This window comes from Battus philenor, unplaced genomic scaffold (genome assembly GCF_028537555.1).
Source record: "Battus philenor isolate CCGP_79_NKW_IND1 unplaced genomic scaffold, ilBatPhil1.0.hap1 SCAF_29, whole genome shotgun sequence".
Lineage (NCBI taxonomy): Eukaryota > Metazoa > Arthropoda > Insecta > Lepidoptera > Papilionidae > Battus > Battus philenor.
The window spans coordinates 1,169,461-1,197,322 of record NW_027181692.1 but is presented as its reverse complement, the minus strand read 5'-3'; the positions used below and the strand labels follow the sequence as shown (position 1 = coordinate 1,197,322).

The following is a 27,862-nucleotide window of genomic DNA, read 5'->3' as shown; positions in this document are numbered from 1 at the left end:
CACCTTTTTGTTTCAGGCGAAACCCCATCAGAGAACGTACAACAACCGGAGATAAATCTTTCATATAACCCTGAAGAAGTGATACCAATCAAATATACTACCAATTTGGCGCACGAGAACGAAGCTGGAATCGTTGGAGACGAAGGGTGAGTTGCCTCTTAACTCTAAGCTCTTCTATCGTGATCATGCCATGATCTTGATTATTCACGCTGCCCTGGACAAGTTTCACCATCACAACATCAACATCAACAAAGTGCACCGCTCGCGTGAATTGACTCTGTGTTTGGCACTAATCGGTGTAACATAACTCCTGAAGATGCCCCGTGGAGAGGTGAAACACGTGTTGAGTGATTTAGCGGTGGTAGTTGTGTAATTCGCATTGTTTGCCGCATTCGCATTTATCAGCCGGCTGGCGGGCGGTGCACTTTGTTGCACGACTTCCACTGCATGTGCGGAAGTGGCTAAATATTGGTCCTTTTTTTACTTAGGATGGACTTCCCCAAAATAACGCCTGATTCCATTGCATGTTTCCCCTTAGCGTAGCCTTTCTTCAACTTGACCAGTCAAACCCAAAGCTGGGTGACCACTGTATCTGAAGCCATTCACGCTTCCCTGGACAACAGCATACCATAGTGACTTCAAGTTCTTGTTTTTTGGTTTCGGGGGGGGGGGGGAGTCTTCCGGACGTTCAAGATGCCCCGCCTCTAGGGAAAGGACAGGGGTATGTGGAATTCCTACCCACTAAACCCCCCCGGTGATCGCCCTCCGCGTTGTACGGAGGACCGCGGTATCTCCCGGTCAGGGATCGCTACGCGGTCTTCCCTCGCGCCGTGCTATTTTTTCGATAGTCCGTCCTGGAGTATGCGTGTATACGCTACCCCCAAACCCTCGTAGTGCTATCAAGATGGTTGGAGATCACGTCGAACCATCGAGCGCCTCAGAGTCCGAAGCTAGTGGGAATTTAGGGCTCCTACCCTAAACTCCCGCGACTCCGAAGGCCCCGTTCGACGGTCTCACAGAAAGAGGCCACAACCCTCCACGCCGATGACCCGCACAGCATCGCCGACACGACTGCTGGCAAGGAAAGGTCCTGTCCGATCTCGTCCCCCAGGCTCCGATTCCGCGTTCCTACTGCCCGGCGTGGCAGTCGGAACGCGGAATCATGGGCGGCCCCACCGCAGTGGAAGCAGTTCGCTGTCGCTTCGCGTCCTATCTTACACAGGTAATCACCGAAGCAACCGTGCCCGGTGATCACCTGCGAAAGCCTGTAGGTGAGGCTTCCGTCTCGTCGCTGCATCCAGGCCTCGAAGACGGGCAGGATCGCTCCAACGACGCGTCTGCGCGCATAGAGCTCTTCCGAACTTCAAGTTCTGATCTAATATTTCACTCACCGTCTCACGCTATCAGGCTTGCTTGTAAAAATATAACAACTTTTGAAGAATATACAAACTGGTTATAGGTGCAGACACTTTAAAAGGACGTATTTATAGTTCATTTTCACGGTACATCTGTATGTAAATAATGGTTTCAGAAATAATAAGCAACGTAATGATAGAAAAGTAAAAAAAAAAAATTTTTTAAAATTCATATTACTACATAGTTTATTTAATTATTATTTATTACCTGTAGAAATACACTTTGCACTGATATAAAAAAATGAATATAAAACCTTATTATAATAAAACCTTTATAGCTTTTGTAAGTGAGCTATGTATTCAACCATTTGTAGCTTTTATATCTCTAACTAAACATACTACAGACGTTAACATTATTAAAAAAAAATCCAAAATCGTATGCATCATTCATAAAACTTGCTTCCAGGTTCATCGATCTCCAGTGCGTGAAGGACATGAGGCTGGGCGGAAAACTTCTGGAGCCCCGAGACATCGCAGAGCTGACCGCCTGTGCCAAACGACACGGCCTGGAGGTCTGCGCTCACGGACCTCACATCATCTCTCTGGTTTACGGAAGAACGCTTAGCGATAATAGGACTGTACATCTATTGCTGCCATCTTACTCTTACAGGTGTGATGGTACTATGTCAAATATCACCATTATCATCAACACCACCATAACCTCTATCATCATCGTTGTAGACCAGAGTTCCCCAAACATTTTTGTGCCATAGACCCCTTGCCATGTTTTTCCGTGTTGGGTAGACCCCCTACTTACCTAATATCGATTTCGTGTAAATTTCTAACTGTTGTGAAGTTTAGTGTATGTTCAAAATGTATTGCGACCACAAAGCGAATATCAACATCCTACAACTTACACAATTTTATAAACATATATAATAATGTAATGTAAGTAAATGTTTTGATATTATAAGATAGTATGATGTAAGTAAATAGGTACTACCAGTGTATGTGTTGAGATCCACTATCGTGGACCCCCATTTTCATTTCATGGACCCCCAAATTTTTTTTCGTTGACATAGACCCCTTGCAGGTTGTTATAGACCCCTAGGGGTCGATATACCACTTTGGGAATCACTGTTGTAGACAAAGGCGTCTTCCAGATATTTCGAAAAGGACAAGACTATTTTAATCATCATGATCGCTATATTCCTAACATGTCCAGTGCTGGGCATAAACATTCCACTGATATTTCCAATAGGGCCGAAATTAATCATAAATATCATTTGATCCATAAAACGTTCACTGCTGTACACAGACCTCCTCCAAAATTTTCAAAATAGACTGAAATAAGTCAATTATGATCGACATTTCACCCGTGAAACCTTCACTATTGTATATAGCCTCCCTTGTGGTATGGTGGAAGCGGCCTGTGGCTTTCGACTAAAAAAGTTTTCTGTTCACCTAATAAACGTCCTGCTCTCCCATATCGCTTGACTATGTAGATATTTGATAGGAATTAAAATCGAGGGCTTGTTTAAATGAATGTAGAGATACTGGAGTCAAAAAATTATTTATAAATAGCTTCCCGACAGACATTGTACTGCGAGAAGCTATAGATACGACTCATTGTCATAAAAAAATTGACTCTATGTTTGGCACTAATCGGTGTAATATAACTCCTGAAGATGCCCCGTGGAGGGGTGAAACACGTGTTGAGTGATTTAACGGTGGTAGTTGTGTAATTCGCATTGTTTGCCGCACACGCATTTATCAGCGGGCTGGCGGGCGGTGCATTTTATTGCACGACTACCACTGCATGTGCGGAAGTGGCTAAATATTGGTCCTTTTCTTACTAAATATGGACTTCTGCAAAATAACGCCTGATTTCATTAAATTTAAAAAAAATGTTTTATATTTCAGACTAAATGTCAAGTTGATCAATTAATTTTATGTAAAGTGTGTACTATATAAATAAAGTTTCAGCAGTCAGTGTATTTCATAGAATTTTTCAAAGTTTCTTCTTAATCTTCGATTTATATTTAATATTAACTTCCTACGAAATATTAAGGTATAATAAAAACAAATAAATTATACCGATAATAGAGTCGTTCTTAAGTAATGACGTGATTAAGAGAAATAAGCTTTCATTTTTACAGTTTACAGCAAAAATTTCAGGACTTGAAAACAAATCCTACAAAAGAGTTCCTTATAATAGAATCCTTAAAATTACAGGTATATTTAAAATTACCGGAATTCTTAAAATTACCGGAATACTTAAAATTACGGGAATACTTTTAAAACGGGAATACTTAAAATTACGGGAATACTTAAAATTACTAATATCCTTAAAATTACTGGAATACTTAAATTTACTGGAACACTTAAAATTAATAGAATACTTAAAATTACCGAAATGTTTAAAATTACTAGAATACTTAGTATTACCGGATTACATTTTTGTAGTAGCTTTAATCAAATTCTTTAAAAAAATTAAACCTGGAACCGGTATTTACATAATGTTACAAAGCAAGAGTTACAGAACCCTCTAAACAATAAACACGGAACCCTAGGCTCAAGAAGTGCCGTAAACACGCGTGACCTTAGAGTTATTTATAGATTTTTGTATGCAGTTCTCGGAAATTCTAACCAAGTATTATCTCTAACTTACTAGAACCTTCTCCGTAGTATAAATAGGTGTACCCCCCTGGTCAACAGTTCAGTGTTGTTTTTAGAGTTATAAGATTAAGATCTACGATCAGTGATACAAAGTGACTATTTGGTAAGTTATTTGGACAGTGATTTCTTAAGCGATTTGGAAGCGTAGTTTGGACTAAGCGAAAGTATACTTTGTGTTAAAGTAGGGTGACCATCTGATTTGTAAATGACTCCTGAACCAGTGGTGTTTCATTCCGAGTCAGAACAGTACGTAACAATATCTATGACTTTTTTATTACCTTTTTATTTATGTTCGCTTCAGAGTGTGGGCAGTGGGGCTTCATGCAGTGATCAGAGCGCTGATGACACAGACCAAACTTGCAGACCGAAGCCTCGCCTGGTTGAAGAACAAGTACACGGCACTGTATTATGAAGACAGCTGTTGCTGCGAGCCTGTCGTCTCAGATGCCATAAGGGTAAGATCTTCACTTATTGAAACAACAATATATTTAAACCACAACAACAACAACAATTACCCATTCTAGCAAACAATAAACATACAAAAATTAACAATATTAAATAATCACTTATGTGTTTATATGTACGTACATATGAAAAACTTTTATAAGATGTCTTATACCAGTATTCCTAAAGTGGTCTATATCGACCCCTAGGGGTCTATGACAACCTGCAAGGGGTCTACGTCAGCGAAAAAAAATTTGGGGGTCCATGAAATTAAAATGGGGGTCCACGATAATGGATCTTGGGTATGAATTCACGCCCGTGGACGCCGATAGTTTAAATATCATCGTCTAAATTTGTTATGGCTTCTAATCATGGCGTCTTTTGAAACATCGCAGTTTATTTTTAAATCAAGAAATGTCATTATTGGATAATCACATTTGATATTTGTTGCTGTAGAATTTTAACCTGACATTTTTACCTTTGACGAAGATAACTGGGAATTGATAGGAAGTGATAAATGAATGTAAGAGAAAATAAGACCCGCGCTTTGTCAAGCAAGTTAGGGAAAGCAATCTCGAAAAAAAAACTTGAAATGTCAGATCAATGGATAATTGGAATCGTCGTTGTTGTATTTGAAGTTGACAGACGTCATTACGCAGAGATTTTTTTTATTATTCTTTTATGGTTCCCTTTATTGGGGGCCTATCGTTAGGCCATCTTGTTTTTGGGATCGAGGTATATTTTACAATTATTTTCTTTCCACAAACTTTCTCATTTTCATCCTCTCCCTCTCTCTCCCACATTCTTCACAATTTCTTTATTTCTGCCTTCTTTCATCCTTCAAAAATTTTCTCTTTCTTTCTTCTTTCGTACTTCGGAATTTCTCTCTTCCCTCCTTTTTTATCATTCAGAATTTCTCTCTTTCACCCTTCACAATTTCTCTCTTCATCCCTTCTTTCATCGTTCACAATTTTTCTCTTTCTCCCTTCTTTCATCCTTCACTATTTCTTTCTTTCTCCCTTCTTTCATCGTTCACAATTTCTCTCTTTCTTCCTGCTTTCGTACTACAGAATTTTTGTCTTTCTTTCTTCTTTCATCTTTCACAATTTCTCTCTTTCTCCCTTCTTTCATCGTTCACAATTTCTCTCTTTCTTCCTGCTTTCGTACTACAGAATTTCTGTCTTTCTTTCTTCTTCAATCCTTCACTATTTCTCTCTTTCCCCCTTCATTTATCGTTCACAATTTCTCTCTTTCTTTCTTCTTTCTTACTACAGAATTTCTGTCTTTCTTTCTTCTTTCATCTTTCACACTTTCTCTCTTTCATACTACAGAATTTCTGTCTTTCTTTGTTCTTTCATTTGGCTAATTACATAGGGGTTGTATAATATGGAAATTTCTAAAGAATTGCGCACTTTCTAGAATCCTTCTTTTGTCTTACTCAAGGGATATATAATCCAAGGTGGATAAATGTTATAGATTGTAGAATATATTGAATCATATGCTTAAGCTTAATATTCAAGCCTTACATAAAGCCTTAAAAATATTGTAACAGGTTTTTGGCGGACGGGAGTCCACCGGTGGAGCATCGTACCACTCCACTCCTGTTCGAGGAGCCTATACCGATTCGCATTCAGACACATTAAGAAGTTCAGGGATAAAATTCAAGGTAATACAATAATAAAATGTGATAAAAATGTAATGTGAAATTGTCATTTAAAATTCAGCAGGTAGTTTTACCTGGGTTGATAAGACTGTGTATAACATTTGCTAAAACTTGGCATATCATTTGGCACTTCGAATTTTAAAAGATGTTTTGTATCTCGAATGTATCAAGTCTCTACTCGAAGTGATACTGTAGGTTCTTCGCGACTTTTTTACAATTATCGTTACCACCGTATTAGACTGATTTGACTCGAGTTCTAGCTATTCAGCAAACTCGAAAGACCAATACGAGGACGCTGTTGTGATATAATGAAAATCGAATATATAAAGAAGTATATATATATATATATATATATATATATATAAATATAGATATATATATATAATATTTTATATATATATATATATATATATATATATAAACACTTTTTGTGCTACATAAGAGAGGTGTTCGTGATATATATAGATATCTTATGTAGCGAAATATTGTATATAAAGAAACAAAAATCATTTATATATCTAATATTTAATGGAATCAGGCGTTACCTTGCGGAAGTTCATCCTAAGTAAGAAAAGGACCAATATTTAGCCACTTCCGCACATGCAGTGGTAGTCGTGCAACAAAGTGCACCGCCCGCCAGCCCGCTGATAAATGCGTATGCGGCAAACAATGCAAATTACACAACTACCACCGGTAATTCAATCAACACGTGTTTCACCCCTCCACGGGGCATCTTCAGGGGTTATGTTACATGATTAGTGCCAAACACAGGAACTCTGAGTTTGCCTTCGCATTGTTTGCCGCATACGCATTTATCAGCGGGCTTTCTAGAGATTCTTTAATAAAAATTTTAGGACATAGTAGATATATATATAATAATTATGATAATCCTGTTTATGTGCATAGAAATAACAATGTACGCATGGTTAACAATAGAAATACAGATAAACATGTTACTTCTTTTTATATACTTTATAAAATTAGTCATTCATTTGTATCTGTGCACGGTACTATAATACAACCCGCTGTAATGTTTTTAATAATCACGCAAGACATTTTAAAATGTTTATTGAGTATACATTTTAAAATATATTTCAGTGAGATTATATCTTCATAATTATTTCTTCTACAAAATCCATACAATTTAACTGCGAACTTTAAAATAGATGATACCATTCGTAGACGTGTTCATTGTAAATTAAAATAATTGTATTATATATTTATATAAATTAATTAATAATTTCCAGAAGAACAAGTCTACCTCGGAGCTGAAGAGTTCACCCAAGAACTACGGCTTCAGTTTCTCAGGACTACGTGATGAAGAAATCATCCAGGGTTCTCCGAGGCACAGGTGAACAAACTAGAATTATATAAACCATTTAAAAATGCTATATTAACGATATTCTTAATTTTAAACTCATTCCACAAAATAAAGAAATCAGTGGTAATAGTTTTAGCATGAAGAAACACGTTAATAACATGTGATCTCATACACAGTTCATATTCTGCCGCGACTGGACAACAACACCACTGTCCTCCGCGTCACAGCAGCCTTACAGCAGCTGCCACCACCATCATGGCCGGTGCACCCACCAGGAGTAGGTGAGCATATTTTAACAATCATCCAAAAAAAACTAAAAGTTTGCTAAATCTATGTGTTGGTAAATCTAACACAAGTCTGATTTCATTTTGTATAGTGCTGATTACACAGGATGTCCTAAATAAATAATACAGGAGTTCGTTATATACTTATTTATTTATTAACACATTTTTGTAAACCATACACAATAAATAGAGGAAAAAAAGAAACAATTCATATGGTATTAGAGGGGGTGTTATCGACTCTAGGCGATCTTTACCAGACAACCTTTGGATGGAGATGAGAGACATGAAGGAGACGTCAGTTCAGGGTTAGCTTACATACAAATACATACACTACTGTACATACAAAGATACAAGAATACTTACATATATACACAAATTTACATATATATATATATATATATACACGTGGGAAAGGTACTACATAAATACGAATAAATAAATGTTACACAATATCCTATTTTAGAGGCGAATGAAGTGCTCTTTTACCATTTTTTTAAATGCCGATAGCGATTTAGCTCATCTTATTGGTTCTGGTAGCTCATTCCATAATCCGACAACAACAACAATGAAAGATTTCTCCATATATAGAAATGAGCAAGCATAGTCAATTTCAAGTTCTCAGCGGAACTATTTATAGTACACGCACTTAATCTAGCCATGGATACTGTTATAATTAAAATAAACAAAATAGTACAAAACCCAGGGATAAATATTGCACATCGATCATAGGATACAGACAATCGGCTAATTTCGGCTTCGTAGAGCGTTATCTCTGTCGCACGAAATACAAACAGTCCGGTATTTATTAGGAGCTGTTACAACATCATTTGTTTCTTTTGATAATTATTTTTATTCTTTGTATAAAATATAACAATTTTTCTATAAGTGGTAGCCGAAAAGAATGTCTGGTTGAAAAATCGCGCTTGTTAAAAAAGAACAACTAAGGTTACCGACATAGCTCGAAGAGTTGCTCTTCTGTAGTTGCAGTAAATAGACCACAAGCCAGTAGATAGTAGACTCCACTATGCGCACCGGCGAATAGGTAATGTCGCAGTATGTCACTTGATTCGGGCAGCGTGAAGTCATCAAATGAAAAATAAAATACATCTACTTTATACAAGATGATTATAAATAAATGTACAGTAATACCCCGCTTTACGCGACCCCGTTATACGCGGTTTCACTATAACGCGAATTGCAAATTTCGCGCTCAAATGCCTCGAATTACGCGAAAGAGTGCGTATTAATATAATGTAGTCATCAACTTCTCTATGGTGTCTTGACCATCTGTCAAACAATTAAAAACAGTGTTGGGTGTTATGAACGTATTTTACAAGAACATAAACAAAACGTTACCCAAAAGACAATAGATGTATTTTTCCGTAAAAAATAAGAGTATGTGTTGCATAAAGTATTCCTAGAATTAAAGTGATTGATTAAAATGATTTGTATTTTTTTGTAATAATTTTTGACTATGTTTAATCATAAACCTCGTTATACGCGAATTTCAGTTAACGCGATTTTTTTTGGAACGTATCCCTCGCGTAAAGCGGGGTATTACTGTATAACCTTTTATATCAACCCAAAAAATCTTAAATAAATTAATTACGTCTATTGATTCCCAGCCTAAGACGTCTGGACACCAGCGAAAGATTTTGGGAGAACATCAAAAACCTTCGTACCGGCTCTGTGAGCTATGACACGCAACTAGACTTCATGGATTTCGTGGCGCTGTTCCGTAGTTTCAGGTGAGATGATTATAAACTACCATCATCATAATAATACAATATAAGACAAGTCTCAAAAAAAAAAAGATAAACATTGGAAAATAAATGTACCTAGCCACCTAAGAATAAAAAAGATGAGGTTAGGAAGGCGATGAAAACAAGAAGGAACGAAAGAACAAAAATTGCATGATATCGTGAAGGATAAAAGGAAAGAATAAAAGAAATTGAGAAGCATGAAAGTGAGTGTCGAATAAAGATAAAACTCTGAAAAAATTATGTGTAAATAAAGTCCCTGTCCCAAACTAGATAGGGGGTACGAGAGGCTCCCAATAGCGGGGGCCATTAACAAAAAAAACTACCATCATCATCATTACAGCCTGATGATAATGCCTCCGCAAAAAGATCAGAAACGGTCTGTCTTCACCTTCTTCCGACTTTAACAAAGTCTCCGTCTGGTTCTTCTCAGAACTGCCTTACAAATCGACATTTTATGTTGATTTATGATTCAGAAGTGTATGTAACAACTTGTTCGAATAACGAATATTATTATTTTGTATCTTAGACACCATTTCTCTTGATCAATTTTTCACATACTGCAAAGTTATATTCTGCAACAAAAAACAACTTAATTAAATTTATTGCAGGCTTTTCTTTGATCTTTATACTTGGAATTGCAGCTATATATTTTTAAATGAGCAAATTTTTTAGAATGTTGTGCATGTTTATAATTAAAATAAATTTAAAAAAAGGGAAAATCCATAGTGTATTTACAAGGTATCCTGAAAAACTTGTTGTACCGAAATAAAGACTGATAAAATTGATAAAAATCAAAAGTTATGTTAAAAAAAATTGACAGAAACGGCATATTATTCAGTAAACTAATATTTAAATGACAATTATCTTCGTCAATGATATCGTTTGATTGATATGTTTTCATTTAACCTATATGTATGAATATGTATGTAAAATTGTATATTATTGTAATATGTTGTAGATATACATTAAGTATGTATGTTTATATACAATTTGTAAGAAAAGGTCCAATATTTAGCCACTTCCGCTCTACACGTGTTTCACCCCTCCACGAGGCATCTTCAGGAGTTATGTTACACCTATTAGTGCCAAACACAGGGTATTTGGCACTATCGGTGGTTTAACGGTAGCAGTTGTGTAATTCGCATTGTTTGCCGCATACGCATATATCAGCGGGCTGGCGGGCGGTGCATTTCATTACACGACTACCTCTGCATGTGCGGAAGTGGCTAAATATTGGTCCTTTTCTTACTTAAGATGGACTTCCGCAAGGTAACGCCTGATTCCATTAAATATATACACTTTCTGTCAGAAATATATATGTATATATGTGTCTATACAATACGTGTATTATGTACATAAATCAATATTGCTAAATAAAAATTTAAAATCTATATTCCATTGCTTATCTATAAATAATTTCTCTGTATATCTACAACATCAATATTAAAACGCAGTGATATATGACGCCATTTGTAAATATTAAGGCGAGTTTACATTATGACATTACTTCTGCGCCACCTGTTATACTCTTTTGGCAATTTTATTTTAAAAACACTTTACTTCTCAAATTATATATATCACCACTAGCTATATAATATAAGAATGAAATCCAAATTTAAATAAATTACATTTTTTATCGTAATGGTATATTTGACTATAGGATGGATAACAGCATTCTCTGCGTAGCATAATAAAACACTGCTATCGCCAACCTGCTTTCCAAGTGTGGCGATTACGGTATATCCCCTTCATAGGTAACTTAACACGTTCACTGCGGCTTGAGGTCGATTCAGCCTCATGGTAAACTTTGCACTGGCGCGGCGCGTAAAACTCGTGTTTTCTCTCTAGTGCGGCGGCTGTTTACACTCAACCGTATGAGGTATGACAAAGACAAATATAGCTTTCTTTATGTTTGCGAAGCATTGACTCAATATTGTAAAAAAATATTGATGAACATGAGGCAGAAAAGGCCTCAACCGCACTACTAGGAAGTTCAGCTTGAGGCTGATTCGACCTCAGCCGCACCAGCTGAAAGTTCTTCAAAATTGGGCCCGCAATGAACGTGTTAAACAAGACTTCCTCACAGTGATGGTCCATGGGATGAACCGGCGAAGATATTTGGCCAGTTAAGTATATTTGTTGACAACTTAGTGGTTTAATTATAATAAATTGAATCGCCCCTATAACAATTTCGGGGATATGTTTACCATATTTTACTAGCGACACTCTAAAACTCATGAACATTTTGTAAGAAAATAGCCAATATTTAGCCACTTCCGCACATGCAGTGGTAGTCGTGCAATAAAGTGCACCGCCCGCCAGCCAACTGATAAATGCGTATGCGGCAAACAATGCGAATCACACAACCGCCACCGCCAAATTACTCAAAACGTGTTTCACCCCTCTACGGGGCATCTTCAGGAGTTATGTTACACCGATTAGTGCCAAACACAGAGTGAGGACAGTCCGTCGCCGCTTGTTATTTATATGCCACCTCCTCCCCCACTACTACTCAAAGTCACGTGACCGATCACATGGGCTATTTTTATTATACCCTCTCTTACGTGCTAGTTGTATTTGCGATTTCACGAAACAGACGAGAAGACCGATCGAGTCCCCCCAAACTTGTAACAATGGAGAGGAGGAAACATAGACTTGCTCGTTAAATATAGTTCCAATACCCGCGTGTCTTATTATTTCTAACCGTTCCAACACGTCCATCCGCAATCCTTTGCTACAGGTATGCAGCAGTTTTGAGCTTTGGGCACACTTTGTTTAACTTTCTAAAGTAAACATCTCACGAGATGCGGTGGCCATCTATCGCCATACTCTATCACCACGTAATTGACAGATCGATGTTTTCCAGTTTAGTAATGCGACCGGAGCTGCGGGACGTGTTCGAGCAGCTTGCAGTCCCACGCCCACGTTGCCCACTGCTGGGCACTGAAAAGAGTCGAAGCTCCCCTGAGCTGTTTCGAAACAAAACCACATTCAGAACTGGTAAGTATTAAGCTTGCACAGATTAAAAATGAAAGTTCTATTAATTTAATTTTATGGTATGAAAAATAAATAAATAAATCGTATTTTAAAGTGATCACTTTATCTATCGATTTCATCATCGTCATATCACCTACAAATAAGAAGGAGATTAAATTGTTACATAAAAAACTAGAAAAATTAAAAATAATAATTTGTGTAAAATTATATTAAAAAGAAAATTTAGAAAAAATATTAATTACAATTGTAAATATAAGTAATAAAAATCAGAAATATGGCGATGGGAGGCGATACGTAAATAAAATGTAAATGAATGCTGTGAGAATGAAAGAGAATGTGAAGGATGAAAGAGAGGGAGTGAAAATTGAATTTAAAATTGAAAAATATTGATAATTATAGCCTTGTCCATAAAATAAGATAGGGGAACCGGATCTCTTCAATAAACAGGGACCATAATATATATATATATATATATATATATAGCCCCCATTTCGAAGCATAGACAGCCTCCCATACCCACGATGATCGACATTGCACTGCCCATATCCGGATCTTCACGCGAATTTAAGTGTGCCATCGGTCCAACTCGTGTTGTCCAATTTACTTCAGAAATTATGTGACTCTTTTCTTCATTTCAGGTCTACTGACAAGGAACGGATCTTTGGATCTCGATCCTCCAAGTGACAAGGCCAGCAGGAAGAAGGCATTCGACCTGCTCGCTGCAGCAGCTTTACCAGGTGAGGTGTTATTGAGCAATGTGATATAGGCGGTAAGGAAGTAAATAAATCACAGGGGTAGACAACCTGCGGGTCGCAAGACATATGCGGCTCTTCGAAAGATTATTTTAGCTCTAAATTTTGAGAAACAACCCAAAAATACCGGTAGAAACTATGATACTATTTAACGTCAATACACATATTTTGTTTAATTTTAATAAATATAATTTTCGTAAAAAAAAAACACATTCTTTTGGCTAATAAATGCGTATTCAATTGCGGCATGCCAAAAAATTTCATATTTCGAAAAATGGCTTGAACTATCAAAGATCTTGGCCACCCCTGATATATATTTTATTAATTTATTATGTTTACAATATATATAATGGCGGACTTAGTACTGATGCAGTGATAATAATAGACAGATGTGTAAATATTTTTAAAAAGTTAATTACTATATTTATTATATATAATTACTTATAAACACATATATAGTCTGGCCATAAATACAGTTATAAATTAAAAATAAACTAAACAATACTTTTGAATTTGGAATCTGTCATTTTTAAATGATTCACCATTGTGTTTTAATTTCGCGCCAATATATTGTATAATATTGTGTGACATTAAAACGGAGGGATGTGAAAAAGTGAACCGAATATTTTTAAAATTCTTATTTTTGCTTTGTATTAGTCAAATGTTTGTGTACCTGGCTATTGATATGTACAATAAAACCTCCTCTGTTTGTGACAGAAAAAGAACTGGCCGTCACTGTTTGTAAAAAAGGCGATTAATTTAATTATGGAAAGAATTCGAAGAAATATTGTCCGAAAGCAAAAAGATTTTAGATCAGGTGATGATAGCACCTGGAATCCTCTCAATTCCTCACTCGATTAGTATCACTAATCCTGTAATAGATGTGATGAGAGAATTTATAATTACGTTCAAGTAATAACATATCTAAGCCAAACCATTTTTTTTAGTAGAAGCAACTCCTGAAGCACATGCTTATTCTAGAATATTCTAGGTGCATGTCCAGACATGAGTGGGCGTGTGCTTTCGCTGCCAACGCTGGGTAAATTCTGCGAGACCAGACAGAACGAGCCAAAGAACGAACAGCAGCTAAAGGATATCATACAGGTACGTTTTTGTCTTCTAGAATTTGCTGCACACCAAAATATATCAAACAACAATTTGCAAGAAAAAGTTCTACAAAAATATTACCAAATTACCTAGGAAATGTCATATCATGGTTTCTATCCATAAACACCCACTGCAAGGCATAAGTCTCTTAGAAAAATTTCTATGGAAGGAAATTCCATAATCGCCACGCTTGGAAGGTAAATTTAACATAAAACATCGCCTCATTAGTAGAGGTTTCAAGGGTGTGATGAGAAAAAAACATTTAAATACAGTACCCGGCGATGAATATTGCACATCGACCTTTGGAAAGAGACAATTGGCTAATTTCGGCTTCGTAAAGCGTTATATCTGTGGCACAAAATACGACTGACAAAACGTCACATGGTGTGGGAAAAAGATAGTCTCAGAATATCCCTTTTTTTCAATCTTACACCTTTCTTTTCTCACAAATTCTTCCTCTCTTTTCCTCACACCTGCCACAAAATTATTCATTCTTCCCGTTCTAATCTTTTTTCACACGTCCTTTACACCCCTCGTATACATTCCTGAATACATTTCGATCCTATATAACAGCATATATATATGACAATTTCTCTCGACTAGTTATATGCTTTAAATAAACAATAATGCGTTTTTCTGAAAACAGAGAAACGACATTTAAAGTTATTATTTAAATTGTCGATTCATTTTAAAAGGTTATTCTGCAATATTTTAATTTATCACTTCTGACATCTGAAGTAACAACAGCTTTACCGACCGGCGAACGCAACAGACGCCATCATAACACCATTGTTAACAGCGCCATCTATGAAGCTTCAAGGTTAAACAGACGCTGCTTTACCGACATTAAACAAACGCAACACAATACACAATAAAATTATTAGAGAAACTAGTTTCGTTACATTTATATTAATTAAAAATAATTGAAGATTCTAGATTTCGTGTAAATATTTGAATTTGTGTATTTTTAAACGGTTTTATTTAGTTCGACCCGTACGGAATTTATTTGTTTGGGTCAAAATTAGAAATTGAAATTTAAGCACCTTCCCGTTGCCAGATTGATCTGAAATTTGGTACACACATTTAATTTAGATGACAATACAATATAATAAAATCAATAACATTATAAATCTAAGATGGCCGCCGATACAAAAGGGCGGATTGCATAATTTTCCTTAACCCCCTCAATATGGGTATCAAATGAAAGGGCTACGCTAGTAAAACACGATGATTATGTCAAAATTTAAAATTCAAGATGGACGCTGTTCCAATATGGCGGACTAGGAAAAAAATTTTCCACAACTACCACAATATGGGTATCAAAAAACCGTTTAACTTAAAAGTTTTTAAAAGTATTTATCTTTTATTAACTCTATTAAAAAGAGTAATGTTTCTTTTCCACAGAGACACGAGCCGGACCCAACTCTGAGAGCTGAGAACTGCCTCTCATTCGAAGGCTTCGTTAGGTTCCTAACAGATAAAGACAACTATGCCTTCGTGCCCGAACAGAGAAGGCAGCAGGTTAACAGTTCAAATGGGTATGTATACACAAACTATTTGTACTTATACAGTGTCACACTGTACTTTCGTAAATAGAACATAATAAAACTGCAAGACATAGGCCTCCACCGAAAATTGGTACACCTTTTTTATGGTATGGGGGGAAGGATAGATACCCTGATCTTTGGAGGAAGGACAGAGTGAGAAAAGGACGAATATTTAGCCACTTCCGCACATGCAGTGGTAGTCGGGGCATCTTCAGGAGTTATGTTACACCGATTAGTGCCAAACACAGAGTCTGGACCGTGTCGCCATTGAGTAATTTGGCGGTGGCGGTTGTGTGATTCGCATTGTTTGCCGCATACGCATTTATCAGCGGGCTGGCGGGCGATGCACTTTGTTGCACGACTACCACTGCATGTGCGGAAGTGGCTAAATATTGGTCCTTTTCTTACTTAGGATGGACTTTCGCGAGGTAACGCCTGATTCCATTAAATAGGAAGGGCAGAGTTGGGATTCCTACCCACTAAAACCCCCTCGGTGGTCGTCTTCGGTACCTTTGGAAGGGATCCCCTGGATCTCCTATGAAGCTGTCTCTCAGTACTGTACCAAGACACATCCTGGGAGGAAACTGTGCCTGCCCCTGCATCCTCCCTATACTCCTACAGAACGAGACCACTTTGCGTTGTTGCCCTTCTTCGGTCCGCTTTAAGCTGATGATGAAGGCTTTCACCTTCAACACCCGCAAGCACGATACCCTTTTTCAGTCGCCACTCACAAGCAGGTAATACCTTAGCCATATTCTAGTGAACCAGGGCTGAAGAGCTGGTCATTTATACACGTGCCGCAATCACTGCAACTTCAGACAAGTTCTCATTCGAGCTACGGCGATCCACTTTGTCCTAGATGATAGCTGATCCCAACCGGGTTTTTTTTATTTCCCAGACATTAGCGTTCGTGCCTTTGTTTTTACAATTACATTTAATTTTTCCATTTTCTAGTCCCACTGGAGATCTATGTCAGTCAGTCCAGTGTTGGACACGACGAAAAGATTTGTATAAAATGTCTCATATCTTTGTGAATATTTCATTAATGACTTTCGATGTAATTCTGATAGAAAACAACAGCAACAAGAAGAGAAGAATAGAGATACGTCAAAACAAATGGATGGTCCCCTGAGCCAATACTACATTGCAAGTAGCCACAACACCTACCTCACCGGGCATCAGCTGAAGGGAGAATCTTCCGTGGAACTCTACAGTCAGGTAAAATCTAGCTGTTATAACACGTTCACTGCGGGCCCAATTTTGAAGAACTTTCAGCTGGTGCGGCTGAGGTCGAACCTCAAGCTGAACTTCCTAGTACTGCGGTTGAGGCCTTTTCTGCCTCATGTTCATCAATATTTTTTTACAATATTGAGTCAATGCTTCGCAGACATAAAGAAAGCTATATTTGTCTTTGTCATACCTCATACGGTTGAGTGTAAACAGCCGCCGCACTAGAGAGAAAACACGAGTTTTACGCGCCGCACCAGTGAAAAGTTTACCATGAGGCTGAATCGACCTCCATCCACCAGACCATCGAAATTTAACAATAATGTATACATTATAATATCAATCATGTAAATGAGTCAACCAAGTTCCACACATTTAGATCAAGTAAAACGTGTAAATTCTATAATAAAATTCATTTTAAAATATACTTTTAATTTTATATTTGGAACAAAGTAAAAGGAAAGTTAAAGACAGGGGAACGTAACATGCGGCCCGCCAAGCATTTCTAATATTGAATTTATTTTATCGACTTTCTACCTTCAGCATTTTTTTTTAAATTAATTATAATGAAATGATGGTACATACTTAATTGAAACATAACTGATCGAAATTAAAACACGATTCAAAAGCGTATGTTACAACCGAGAGAAGAGTACCCGGCGATAAACATTGCACATCGACCTTTAGAAAGAGACAATCGGATAATTTCGGTTTCGTAGAGCGTTAACTCCGTTGCACGAAATACAACGACTGACAAAACGTCACATAGGTAGTGTGGGACAGAGATAGTTCTCCTCTACGAAGCACTGAAAAGCACATCGACCATTAGAAAGAGACAATCAGCTAATTTCAGCTTCGTAGAGCATTGTCTCTGTCGCACGAAATACAATGACCGACAAAAGTCACATAGGTAGTGTGGGACAGAGATAGTGCTCTACGAAGCACCGAAATTGTCGATTGTCTCTTTCCAAATGTCGATGTGCAATATTTATCGCCCGGTACTGTATTAGCTAATTATATTATTAATTATTAGTTACTGTTAGATATATTTTATTCAAGCTAATTGTTGAAACTTTCTGGAGATTATTGTTATGAACGGCTTACGTTGCGCGGATCGGGAAAAATTCGAAATCCAATCCCCGCGCCCCACACCTAGAGGGACTGTATAAATGGTTTAAATCAGTGATTCCCAAAGTGGTCTATATCGACCCCTATGGGTCTATGACAAGCTGCAAGGGGTCTACGTCAGCGAAAAAAAATTTGGGGGTCCAGGAAATGAAAATGGGAGTCCACAGACTGGACATCATTAGCCGAGGAGATTTAAGATTAACCCTTACAAAATTGACGCCAAATGTTCATAATTTATTATTAAAGCATCAGGTTCATCCCTCTCACTAAAAATATTGACTTATTGCTTATGTTATTTTATTTATAATTAATTTTATGTTTATTTAATGTTACGTATATTTTACATAACATATACAAAATTTTATTTTGATTAGTTTTAATTTAAATTCAATTAATAAATGTATAAATTAACATGTGTTTTTACTTTAAGTTTTTAACACTAAACTTCACTACAGTTAGAAATTTACAGGAAATCAATATCAGGTAAGTATGGGGTCTACCCGACACGGAAAAACATGGCAAGGGGTCTACGACACAAAAAAGTTTGGGGAACTCTGGTTTAAATAAAGGAAAACGTTGCAACTGTCAATATAAAATTATAAAAAACATATACAAACTTGAGAGTATCTTCAAGTTCTAATGCAGCATTTAGTTATTCAGCAATACCGCTTATATATCTCTATTATTTCTATTCCATCTTTCTAATGGGGAAACTTTACCATCAGGTGCTCCTCACCGGCTGCAGGTGTGTGGAGTTGGACTGCTGGGACGGTGACGACGGGAGCCCTGTCATCTACCACGGCCACACGTTCACCACCAAGATACCGTTTCGAAGAGTTGTGGAGACAATTGCGAGGTTATCACATACAGAATATACAGGATGTTTGATTTTAGTTGTAAATGTCTTCACTAGAAATGATTTAGGTCAAATAATATTTTCCTTTGAATTAAAGCGGTCGCTTAGAGTTCTATTATATACATTTGCATTATACAGGATGATTGCTTACAGATATAAAAATAGAAAACTAAATGAGTCAATACATAGCTCATTTTCTCATTTAGGAAATTTATTTCCAGTGTGGCTTGCACATGTAATGTCGATTAAGTGTTCATGGTTATAAAATATAGTACTCATATACCACATATATGTATATATATGTGCACATGTGGTATATGTATATGCGACTGAAAAAAAATTAACACAATATTAAAGGAAAAATATGTTCACCTGAACATGCGTCACCATGTCACTGACTTCTCTAGCGATCTTATTCCATCTCTTCCTGTTCGCGTGTTTTACGATTCCGCTCACTTCGCCGTCTCCCTCACTCCTGCGAAAGCTCTGATAGAGCGAGAGAGACGTCCGACCAAGTAACTCTTCTATTGAATTAAGTATTTTATGAAGCTCTTTTTCTAGAGGTAAAGATAAAATTATTAATTACTTCTTAGATTAAAATACAACAGATTTACTAAATTTATATATATATATATATATATATGGCGGCGTAGCGTTTTTATCTATTATAAAAATTAAATCATGGAAAGGTCTCTGCAGATTTATTTTCTGATTACAGACAGATCACTTTATCAATTACTTTTAATAGCAATACACAGATTTTTTTTTTCAGCAAATGATTAAGAAATATTTACTACACCATTGGTTATTTATCTTTTAATTCAATTTATCTTCTTTATTACAAAAATATTTTCTATTGTACATACAACTACACCAATAAAGATGTGTTATATGTGATATTTAAAATTGGAATTAATGGTACACTACATAATTTATTTAATTATAACCTAAAATAATATTTTTAAATTTTTATCGATGGTTGGATAAAAAAAAATGTATGTTATATAAAACTCACTAAGTCTAATGTTAAAAATACAACAAGAATACCATAAATTTAAAAAAAAAAACTTTTGTTCACAGAAGCGCTTTCGTCGCATCTCCGTACCCCTTGATCCTGAGCATCGAGAACCACTGCAGCCTGCCGCAGCAGCAAGTCATGGCCAGCACATTTGAGGTCAGCTCAAATTATATCTACTAATGTCTCTTACTTGGATGGAGAAAATCCCACTATCTTCTTAGAAGAAGAGAATTCTCCCACTATGTCCTATGTAGGAGAAATGTTAACTGTCACCTTGGAAGGATTGATGTCCTGCACCATGTTATAAGAAGAGATATCTTCCGTTGCGTCTTGTGAACAAGAAAAATCTCCGCTGTGTTCTAAGAAAGAGAAAATTTCTCTACTGTTTTCTTATGAAGAGAAAATGCTTCTATAGTTTTCCAAGAAAGAGAATTCCTCTTCTGCTTTCAAAGATAAATAATTTTCTCCATTGTTTTCTTAAAAAAGAAAATTACTCTACTTCTTTCTAATAAAGAGAAAATTTCTCTATTGCTTTCTAAGAAAAATAAAATTTCTCTATTGTTTTCTAAAAAAGAGAAAATTCCTCTACTTCTTTCTAGTAAAGAGAAAATTCTTCTACTGTTTTCTAATAAAGAGATAATTTCTCTACTGTTTTCTGATAAAGAGAAAATTATTCTTCTATTTTTTAATAAGGAGAAAATTCTTGTACTCTTTTTTAAGAAAGAAATAATTTCTCTACTGCTTTCTAATTAAAAGAAAGCTCTTCTACTGTTTTCTAAGAAAGAAAAAAATTCTCTACTGTTTTCTAAGAAAGAGAAAATTCTTCTACTGTATTATTTCTTATACTATATTGTTAATTTTTGGAAATTATATTCAGGCATTTGATTTTTTTTTTTATTATTTCTTTTATTTATCTCGTACCTGTTAGTCTTCTTATTAGTTTTTAAATTATACCACATAAACAATATGTTTTTAAACTAATTAAGAAGAAACAGTTATATTTTTCCTAAATAATGGAACAGGCGTTTGTCTGCCATCTCACCTGGTGGAAAGTGTAGATTGTAGGTGGTACACGCCCATCTAAAAGAAACCTGTTCACTTCACTCTTAAAGGCTCCAGAGTTCAACTCATCAGGAAAATTAGACCCAGGCAGGTCGTTCCAAATCTTGGCGACTCTCATCAAAAACGAGCTGTCAAACCGTTTAGTTCGACTTTTGGATATCAACAACGTATGGATGAAACTTTTGCCTGCGCCTAGTAGTCCGATAAAGGAATGGAGATGGCTCAATCAGTTCGAAAAGAGCCTTCGAGCACTCTCCAAAGTGTATCCTATAAAAAACCTACAAGCTGGCAACTCGACGATGCTCAAGGGTGTGTAATCTGCTATTTGAGAGCCAATATAATTTTGTATGTATGTTATAAGGTCTTGGTCGTTGGTTTTGTGATTAAAAGCCTTTCAAAACATCGGTTTAGTATCTGTGATCATCCAGGCAGTGTTCGGAGACCAACTGGTGACGTCTTTCCTCTTCGAGGTGGACTACACTGATGAGCCACGCCTGCCAAGTCCGGAACAGCTTAAATACAAGGCAAGTACATTAATAACTTGAACTTTATTTCCTAACAGATAAGGATCATGGTGGCAATCTTTGAGGCACACTGTTAATAAAAACAAAACATTATAGATAAGTAGGTACCTAATAACCTGCACATAAAATAACTAGTCAATTAATAATAGGAAAAATAGAATAAGAAAAGTGTAGTAATGTATTAAGAAAGCACAACCCAAATAAAACTGTGATAAAAAAAATAGAATATGCAAATAATAAAATAAAGAATAAAAAATATATACCTAGCCACATAAGAGTAATAAGATAATGGAAGGAAGGCGAAGAAAGCAAGAAGGAATGAAAGAACAAAATGAAAGATATTGTGATGAAAATAAGGTAAGAATAAAAGAAATTGAGAAGTATGACAGTGAGTGAAGAATAAAGATGATAAATCTGAAAAACTTATTGGTAAACAAAGACCATGACCCCAAGTAATTAGGGGTACGAGAGGCCTCCAATAGCAGGGGCCATAAAAAAATCTTTGAGGCACCTATGCCTTGCAATGGAAGACTATCCGCTAATGTTATTTATTTATTTATTAAGAAACAAATAATGGTTCTGTTATGTTTTCCTTTATGAGTGACACAATATTAAAAATTAACTTTATACAACATTCTAGAAAGACAGAGCAGATCAAAAAAAATGAAGTGAAAAGGAAATTTCTGATTTATTTAAGACAGCAAGAGGTCTTAATTTGAGAACGTTTTATGTCTTTGATCTCAATATAAAGGTTGTCTGATAGAGTTCGCCTCAGGCGATAAGACCACCTCTTGTACTTCTATATAAATTCTTTTTTTTAGTTATAGGTATTATCGATGGATGTCTCTCATCTCCATCCAAAGGTTAAATAACCCGCAAAATAACGCCTGAATCCATTAGATAGAAGAAAGACCAATATTTCTCGAACTTTGCAGGAAAATTGCAGAAAAAGCAATCAGTAAAAATAAAAGTTAAAAAAATAAGAATAAGTGTGAACAATAAAATAGCAAATAAAGCAAAATAAAAATTAAATGTATAAAGAACATAATGTTTAAAATAAAATAAAGAGATATAAAACTGATGAATGAGGTGAGGAATGAATATCACTGTTTTCTGCACTCACAGGGCCTGCGCTGTAATACAAAATGGTATCAAAAAATATTTATGAATTAACAATTATATACAATATTTCCAAATGTTTTACCGAAAGTTAATTACTGTGTAGAACATATAATATAATAAAAAATTTATTTATTCTTCTACATTTTCCATACATGGTTGCCTGTGAGATTGCCACGTGTGATAATACCTCCCATTGTACTTCTTTTGTGTATTATTATGAAACTATAGGATGGGCCATAAATTTTTGCACTTTTGAAACATGTGTAGAAATAAAAGTATAAATGCTATTTTGTTTATGATTTATTTACCGTAATTATTATTTATTAAAATTTATTTTTTTAAAAATTACATCGTCGAGATGTGCTCCGTCTCGCCGTTGGCACTCCTGTAATCGACTACGTAAACTTTGGAAAACTCGTTGCAAAACTATTTGCAAAAATTTTTGGCCCACCCTATATTTAAATGTAACCGTGTACAATAAAGTATATTAAAATTAAAATAAGTACATAATAATAGTGGCGACAGGTATATTAAATTTCTATAAATTATTTAAATTATAAAAATAAATGTATATCTAGTTGTTCACCAGTTTGTTCCTCGTCTCGTGAAATGTACGCCGCTTTGTTCAACTTTCTGTCCATCGCGTTCACATAATAATAACTGATTTTATTTCTATATAACATACATGTGAATAAATAATATACGTTACTCTATAAACATACATATGTGTGAATAAATAAAACGAAAGAAGTGAAATACAGTTCCTGTGACTAAAATTATATGGTCTATGTAACAAAAGGACCAATATTTAGCCACTTCCGCACATGCAGTGGTAGTCGTGCAACAAAATGCACCGCCCGCCAGCCAGCTGATAAATGCGTATGTATATAAACACAGAGTCAAGACTCTGTGTTTGACACTAATCTGTGTAACATAACTCCTGAAGATGCCTCGTGGAGGGGTGTAACACGTGTTGAGTAGTTTGGCGGTGGCGGTTGTGTGATTCGCATTATTTGCCGCATACGCATTTATCAGCGGGCTGGCGGGCGGTGCACTTTATTGCACGACTACCACTGCATGTGCGGAAGTGGCTAAATATTGGTCCTTTTCTTACTTAGGATGGACTACCGCGTGGTAACGCCTGATTCCATTAAATTATATGGTCTACTAAAAGTTGTGTTACATGAGTGGACCCGGATCAAAAAATAAAACAGATTAAATATGTGATCAGGTGCTGATAAAAAATAAGAAGATCCTGCCGGCGGAAGCCAGTCCCACTATTGGGTTAACTGGAGCCAGCTCTACGCAGGGCTATGGCGGTGTATTAGCAACAGCTTTCAGGTATTACAAGTTTTCCTAACTTAATAAAAGCCCCCACTTAGAACTTTAAGTTGAAATGTGCACTAAATCCTGCCATATCATCTATACATTGTTGTATGTATATTTTAATAGTGCAGTAAAATTTAAATACAAAAATTCTTGTTTCAACAAACGATAGATCTACTTTTGAGGTTAGTTTCTTGGTCTAAGATATGAAAATTATATATGAAACTTAGCGAAATTAAGTTTCTTTTTAATGATATGTGACAACGTATTTAATAAACTTTAAAATAACCTAGAAATGAACACATTATTCCCAATGTGTGCTATATGAAATAATTTTCAGTGTATTAATCCTTTTGTAAAACATGCCCATAGAAAGATATACCAACTATATTTAGAGTCAATGTACAATTAATATTTCATATATTACACTCATGTGGAAAATAGGTACACCAATACCTCGCTTTGCGAAGTTTCGTTTTGCGTTTTTTTCGAAGTTGAGTCGCTGCTTAATTAGTACTAATTTTCACTGTGCGTCGTTAGATTTTCGAGGTTGCGTTGTTTTAGATTCGAGTCTTTAATTTCTTTTCTGAAATTTTCTTTTTTTTTCTAAAAGATGGCAACACTTTTGTTTCTAATTGCGCCATGCCATCAAAACTCGGGGATTCTCTTCTTAGCTAAAAATCAACGCATTTTGAATACAATTTTATTTCCACTTTGTTTTGATAATTTTAGTTCAGTTTCAATTATGTAGTGTGTTGCGCTTTTTTTAAAAGAGAATACTAATTTTTACGTGTTGTTTCTGGTTACAAGAAAGGTAAATACTATTCCAGTTTGTTTATTGACAGAGTAATATTATTTTTGTTTTTTAAATGTTTACTTTTTTTAATTTTCCTTTTAAAAAGTAGTATTTTTGTAACCCTGGAACCTATCTTCGATCTTTACATAGTTTGCTATAGAAAATCTTAATTCACTTTGCGTCGTTTCAATTTGCGTCGTGTTTTTTTGGAACGTAACCACGACGCAAAGTGAGGTTTTGGTGTAATTTTATTTTTGAAGATATATTTCCATAGAAGTATAGAGAAGCGAAAGTCGACATTTTAATGTGTTTATCTTTTTTAAACGCACATTTGTGACTTAAATTTCAAATAGCACGAATCACATGTCATAAAGTCCGTAGAGATAGAAATTATAAACAAAATAAATTTTAACAACTTTTTTCACTTATTATTTATAAAATCATTGACTTTTGGATAGGTTATGCCGTACTAGCAAATTAGATATACATTCAAAACTTTATAAGTTTCACACCTATCGCCTATTTCAATCAGGGGCGGCTCTAGCTCGTGTAGCGCCCGTGTGCAATGAAACCCTGGCGCCCCCTAGACCTGACCTCTCCCCCGCGGCTATAACTATTAACTTTGCCGTCGTAAGAAGAAAGTATTTTCATATTCCAACAAGCTATTTTATAAGTAGGTATAGCTTACAGTATGGTATTAGTTACGGCCTTTCTTCTTATGACGGCAGAATAACACTCGTTGTTTTTATGCCTGTAGCACATCTCTGTTGCCGCGGCGCCCGTGTGCATTGCACACCCTGCACTATAGGTTAAGCCGCCCCTAACTTCAATAGAGTTTTAGTGTAATCAATTTATATAGGGTGATTGGAAAAAAGATCTTAAAAATTCTAAAACTTTTTGTTGACAAGTTGCTTATAACCAAACATTCTAATGGCGCCCAAATTCAAATCTCTGTTCGAATTTGAAAACGAAGGCGCAAGATGAAAAAAAATGTGGTTGTAGTGGTTAAGAGAGGCACTTTTATATTTAATGTAGTCATAATGTCTGTTCCACACGGAATTTTTATATTTAATAAATACATTTAAAAAATTTTAAGTAAAACGGTTTTTTGATACCCATATTGTGGTGGTTGTGGAAAAATATGTACCTAGTCCGCCATATATACGACGTCCATCTTGAATTTTAAATTTTGACATAATCATCGTGTTTTACTAGTGTAGCTCTTTCATTTGATACCCATATTGAGGGGGTTAGGGAAAAATATGTAATCCGCCATTTTGTATCGGCGGCCATCTTAGATTTATAATGTTATTGATTTTATTATATTGTATTGTCATCTAAATTAAATGTGTATACCAAATTTCGGATCAATCTGACAACGGGAAGGTGCTTAAATTTCAATTTCTAATTTTGACCCAAATAAACAAATTCCGTACGGGTCGAACGAAATAAAACCGTTTAAAAAGGATTCGGATGAATGGGTTGTTATCCATGTTACTTTTATATCTTCATCTGGCATGAGTCACCGGACCCAGGATCCTCGAGCTATATTAGAAAAATATAACCAGATGTGTGAAGAGATTTCTCTGCGAGATCTAGACAAAAATAAAGATGAGAACAGATCTGGAAATATAATTGGAAGTCATAATATAGTGTCAGCATCAATTCCCTGATGATGGACGGAGTATACCGCTGTGGTGGTGAAATGAAATAAACAGATGCAATTGAGAAAAATCCTAATTTATTGTTCACACAACCACTATATAAAGGTAGACGCGTCGAAGGGTAGGCGCGTCGGAGCAAGAGTTTATTACGGCGTGCTTGCGTGTGCGCTGATGTGCGGCCGGACCGAGAGTGAGCGTCACATCGTTGATACGCTAGGGCGCGCATGTTTCCGTCGCGAACAGGACAGTCCGACGTAGTGGGACTGTCCGCCATATCACACCCCCCTAGAGGCCATGTCTTTGGACGCATATGGATCACACTTTCTATCAGTATGCAAAAATGTTAATAAAGGAGATAATAAAAATAAATAAAAGGCTTAGAAATAAAAAGGAACATAAAAATAATTGTGATAGAAGGAAGACATATTCAAAAGTTAGAATTTTAAATAAACTCTTCTAAATAAACATCAAATGGAAATGTGTAAAAGAATGTAAGTCTGTAAAAAATGTGGCGAAAAATGAAAAGGCGCAGAAGGTATGTAAATAAAAGCAAAAAGAGTGAAAGAAATTGAAAAGATAGAAAGAAAATAGAATGCCAGATATTGTGACGGACGAAAGAAGTGAAATAAATGAAATTATACTAAAAAAATTAATGAAATCTAAGTCCCTGTCCAAAAAATGATAGGAGAACGTGAGGTTCCCTAAACCGGGGGCCGTGAAATGAAAAATGAAGAGATCCGAAGACAAATGAAAATGACCTTGTTAGATTTTCACGCTAATTTTCTTTTAATATCACATTTTTCTGTTTAATTTGATTTCGTTACCCAAATTATTTTAAGAATCTTCAAATATATACAGTATAAATGTAACATATATACAGTACCCGGCGATAAATACTGCACACCGACCTTTAGAAAGAGACAATCGGCTAATTTCGGCTTCGTAGAGCGTTGTCTCTATCGCACGAAATACAACGACTGACAGAACGACAAAGACGTAGTGTGGGACAAAGATAGTGCTCTATGAAGCAAAAAATTGGCCGATTGTCTCTTTCCAAATCTATGTGCAATATTTATCGCCGGGTACTGCATGTTAATTTCCACGCTAATCATTTAAAATACTTTATAATTTCCTTTTTAAATATATTTTATGCTTATTTTTTTTTAAATCTTCAAATATGCAGAATTTCACGCTAATCGTTTAAAATTTTAAAGAATCCCAAAGTGT

General features: G+C 35.7%; 1 protein-coding gene across 1 annotated transcript in view; it reads left to right on the top strand.

Annotated features, from left to right (window-relative positions):
• Positions 1–27,862, top strand: part of LOC137926333 (1-phosphatidylinositol 4,5-bisphosphate phosphodiesterase epsilon-1-like) — a 124,112-nt gene that overhangs the window by 69,357 nt on the left and 26,893 nt on the right. The window contains exons 10-25 of the mRNA XM_068769936.1: positions 17–146; positions 1,822–2,025; positions 4,336–4,489; positions 6,031–6,144; positions 7,389–7,492; positions 7,639–7,743; positions 9,372–9,494; positions 12,376–12,509; positions 13,145–13,243; positions 14,250–14,362; positions 15,770–15,903; positions 16,983–17,130; positions 18,993–19,123; positions 20,204–20,297; positions 21,632–21,727; positions 24,081–24,190. Coding sequence (XP_068626037.1) covers positions 17–146; positions 1,822–2,025; positions 4,336–4,489; positions 6,031–6,144; positions 7,389–7,492; positions 7,639–7,743; positions 9,372–9,494; positions 12,376–12,509; positions 13,145–13,243; positions 14,250–14,362; positions 15,770–15,903; positions 16,983–17,130; positions 18,993–19,123; positions 20,204–20,297; positions 21,632–21,727; positions 24,081–24,190 — 1,993 coding nt within the window. The remainder of the gene's footprint in view (positions 1–16; positions 147–1,821; positions 2,026–4,335; positions 4,490–6,030; positions 6,145–7,388; positions 7,493–7,638; positions 7,744–9,371; positions 9,495–12,375; positions 12,510–13,144; positions 13,244–14,249; positions 14,363–15,769; positions 15,904–16,982; positions 17,131–18,992; positions 19,124–20,203; positions 20,298–21,631; positions 21,728–24,080; positions 24,191–27,862) is intronic.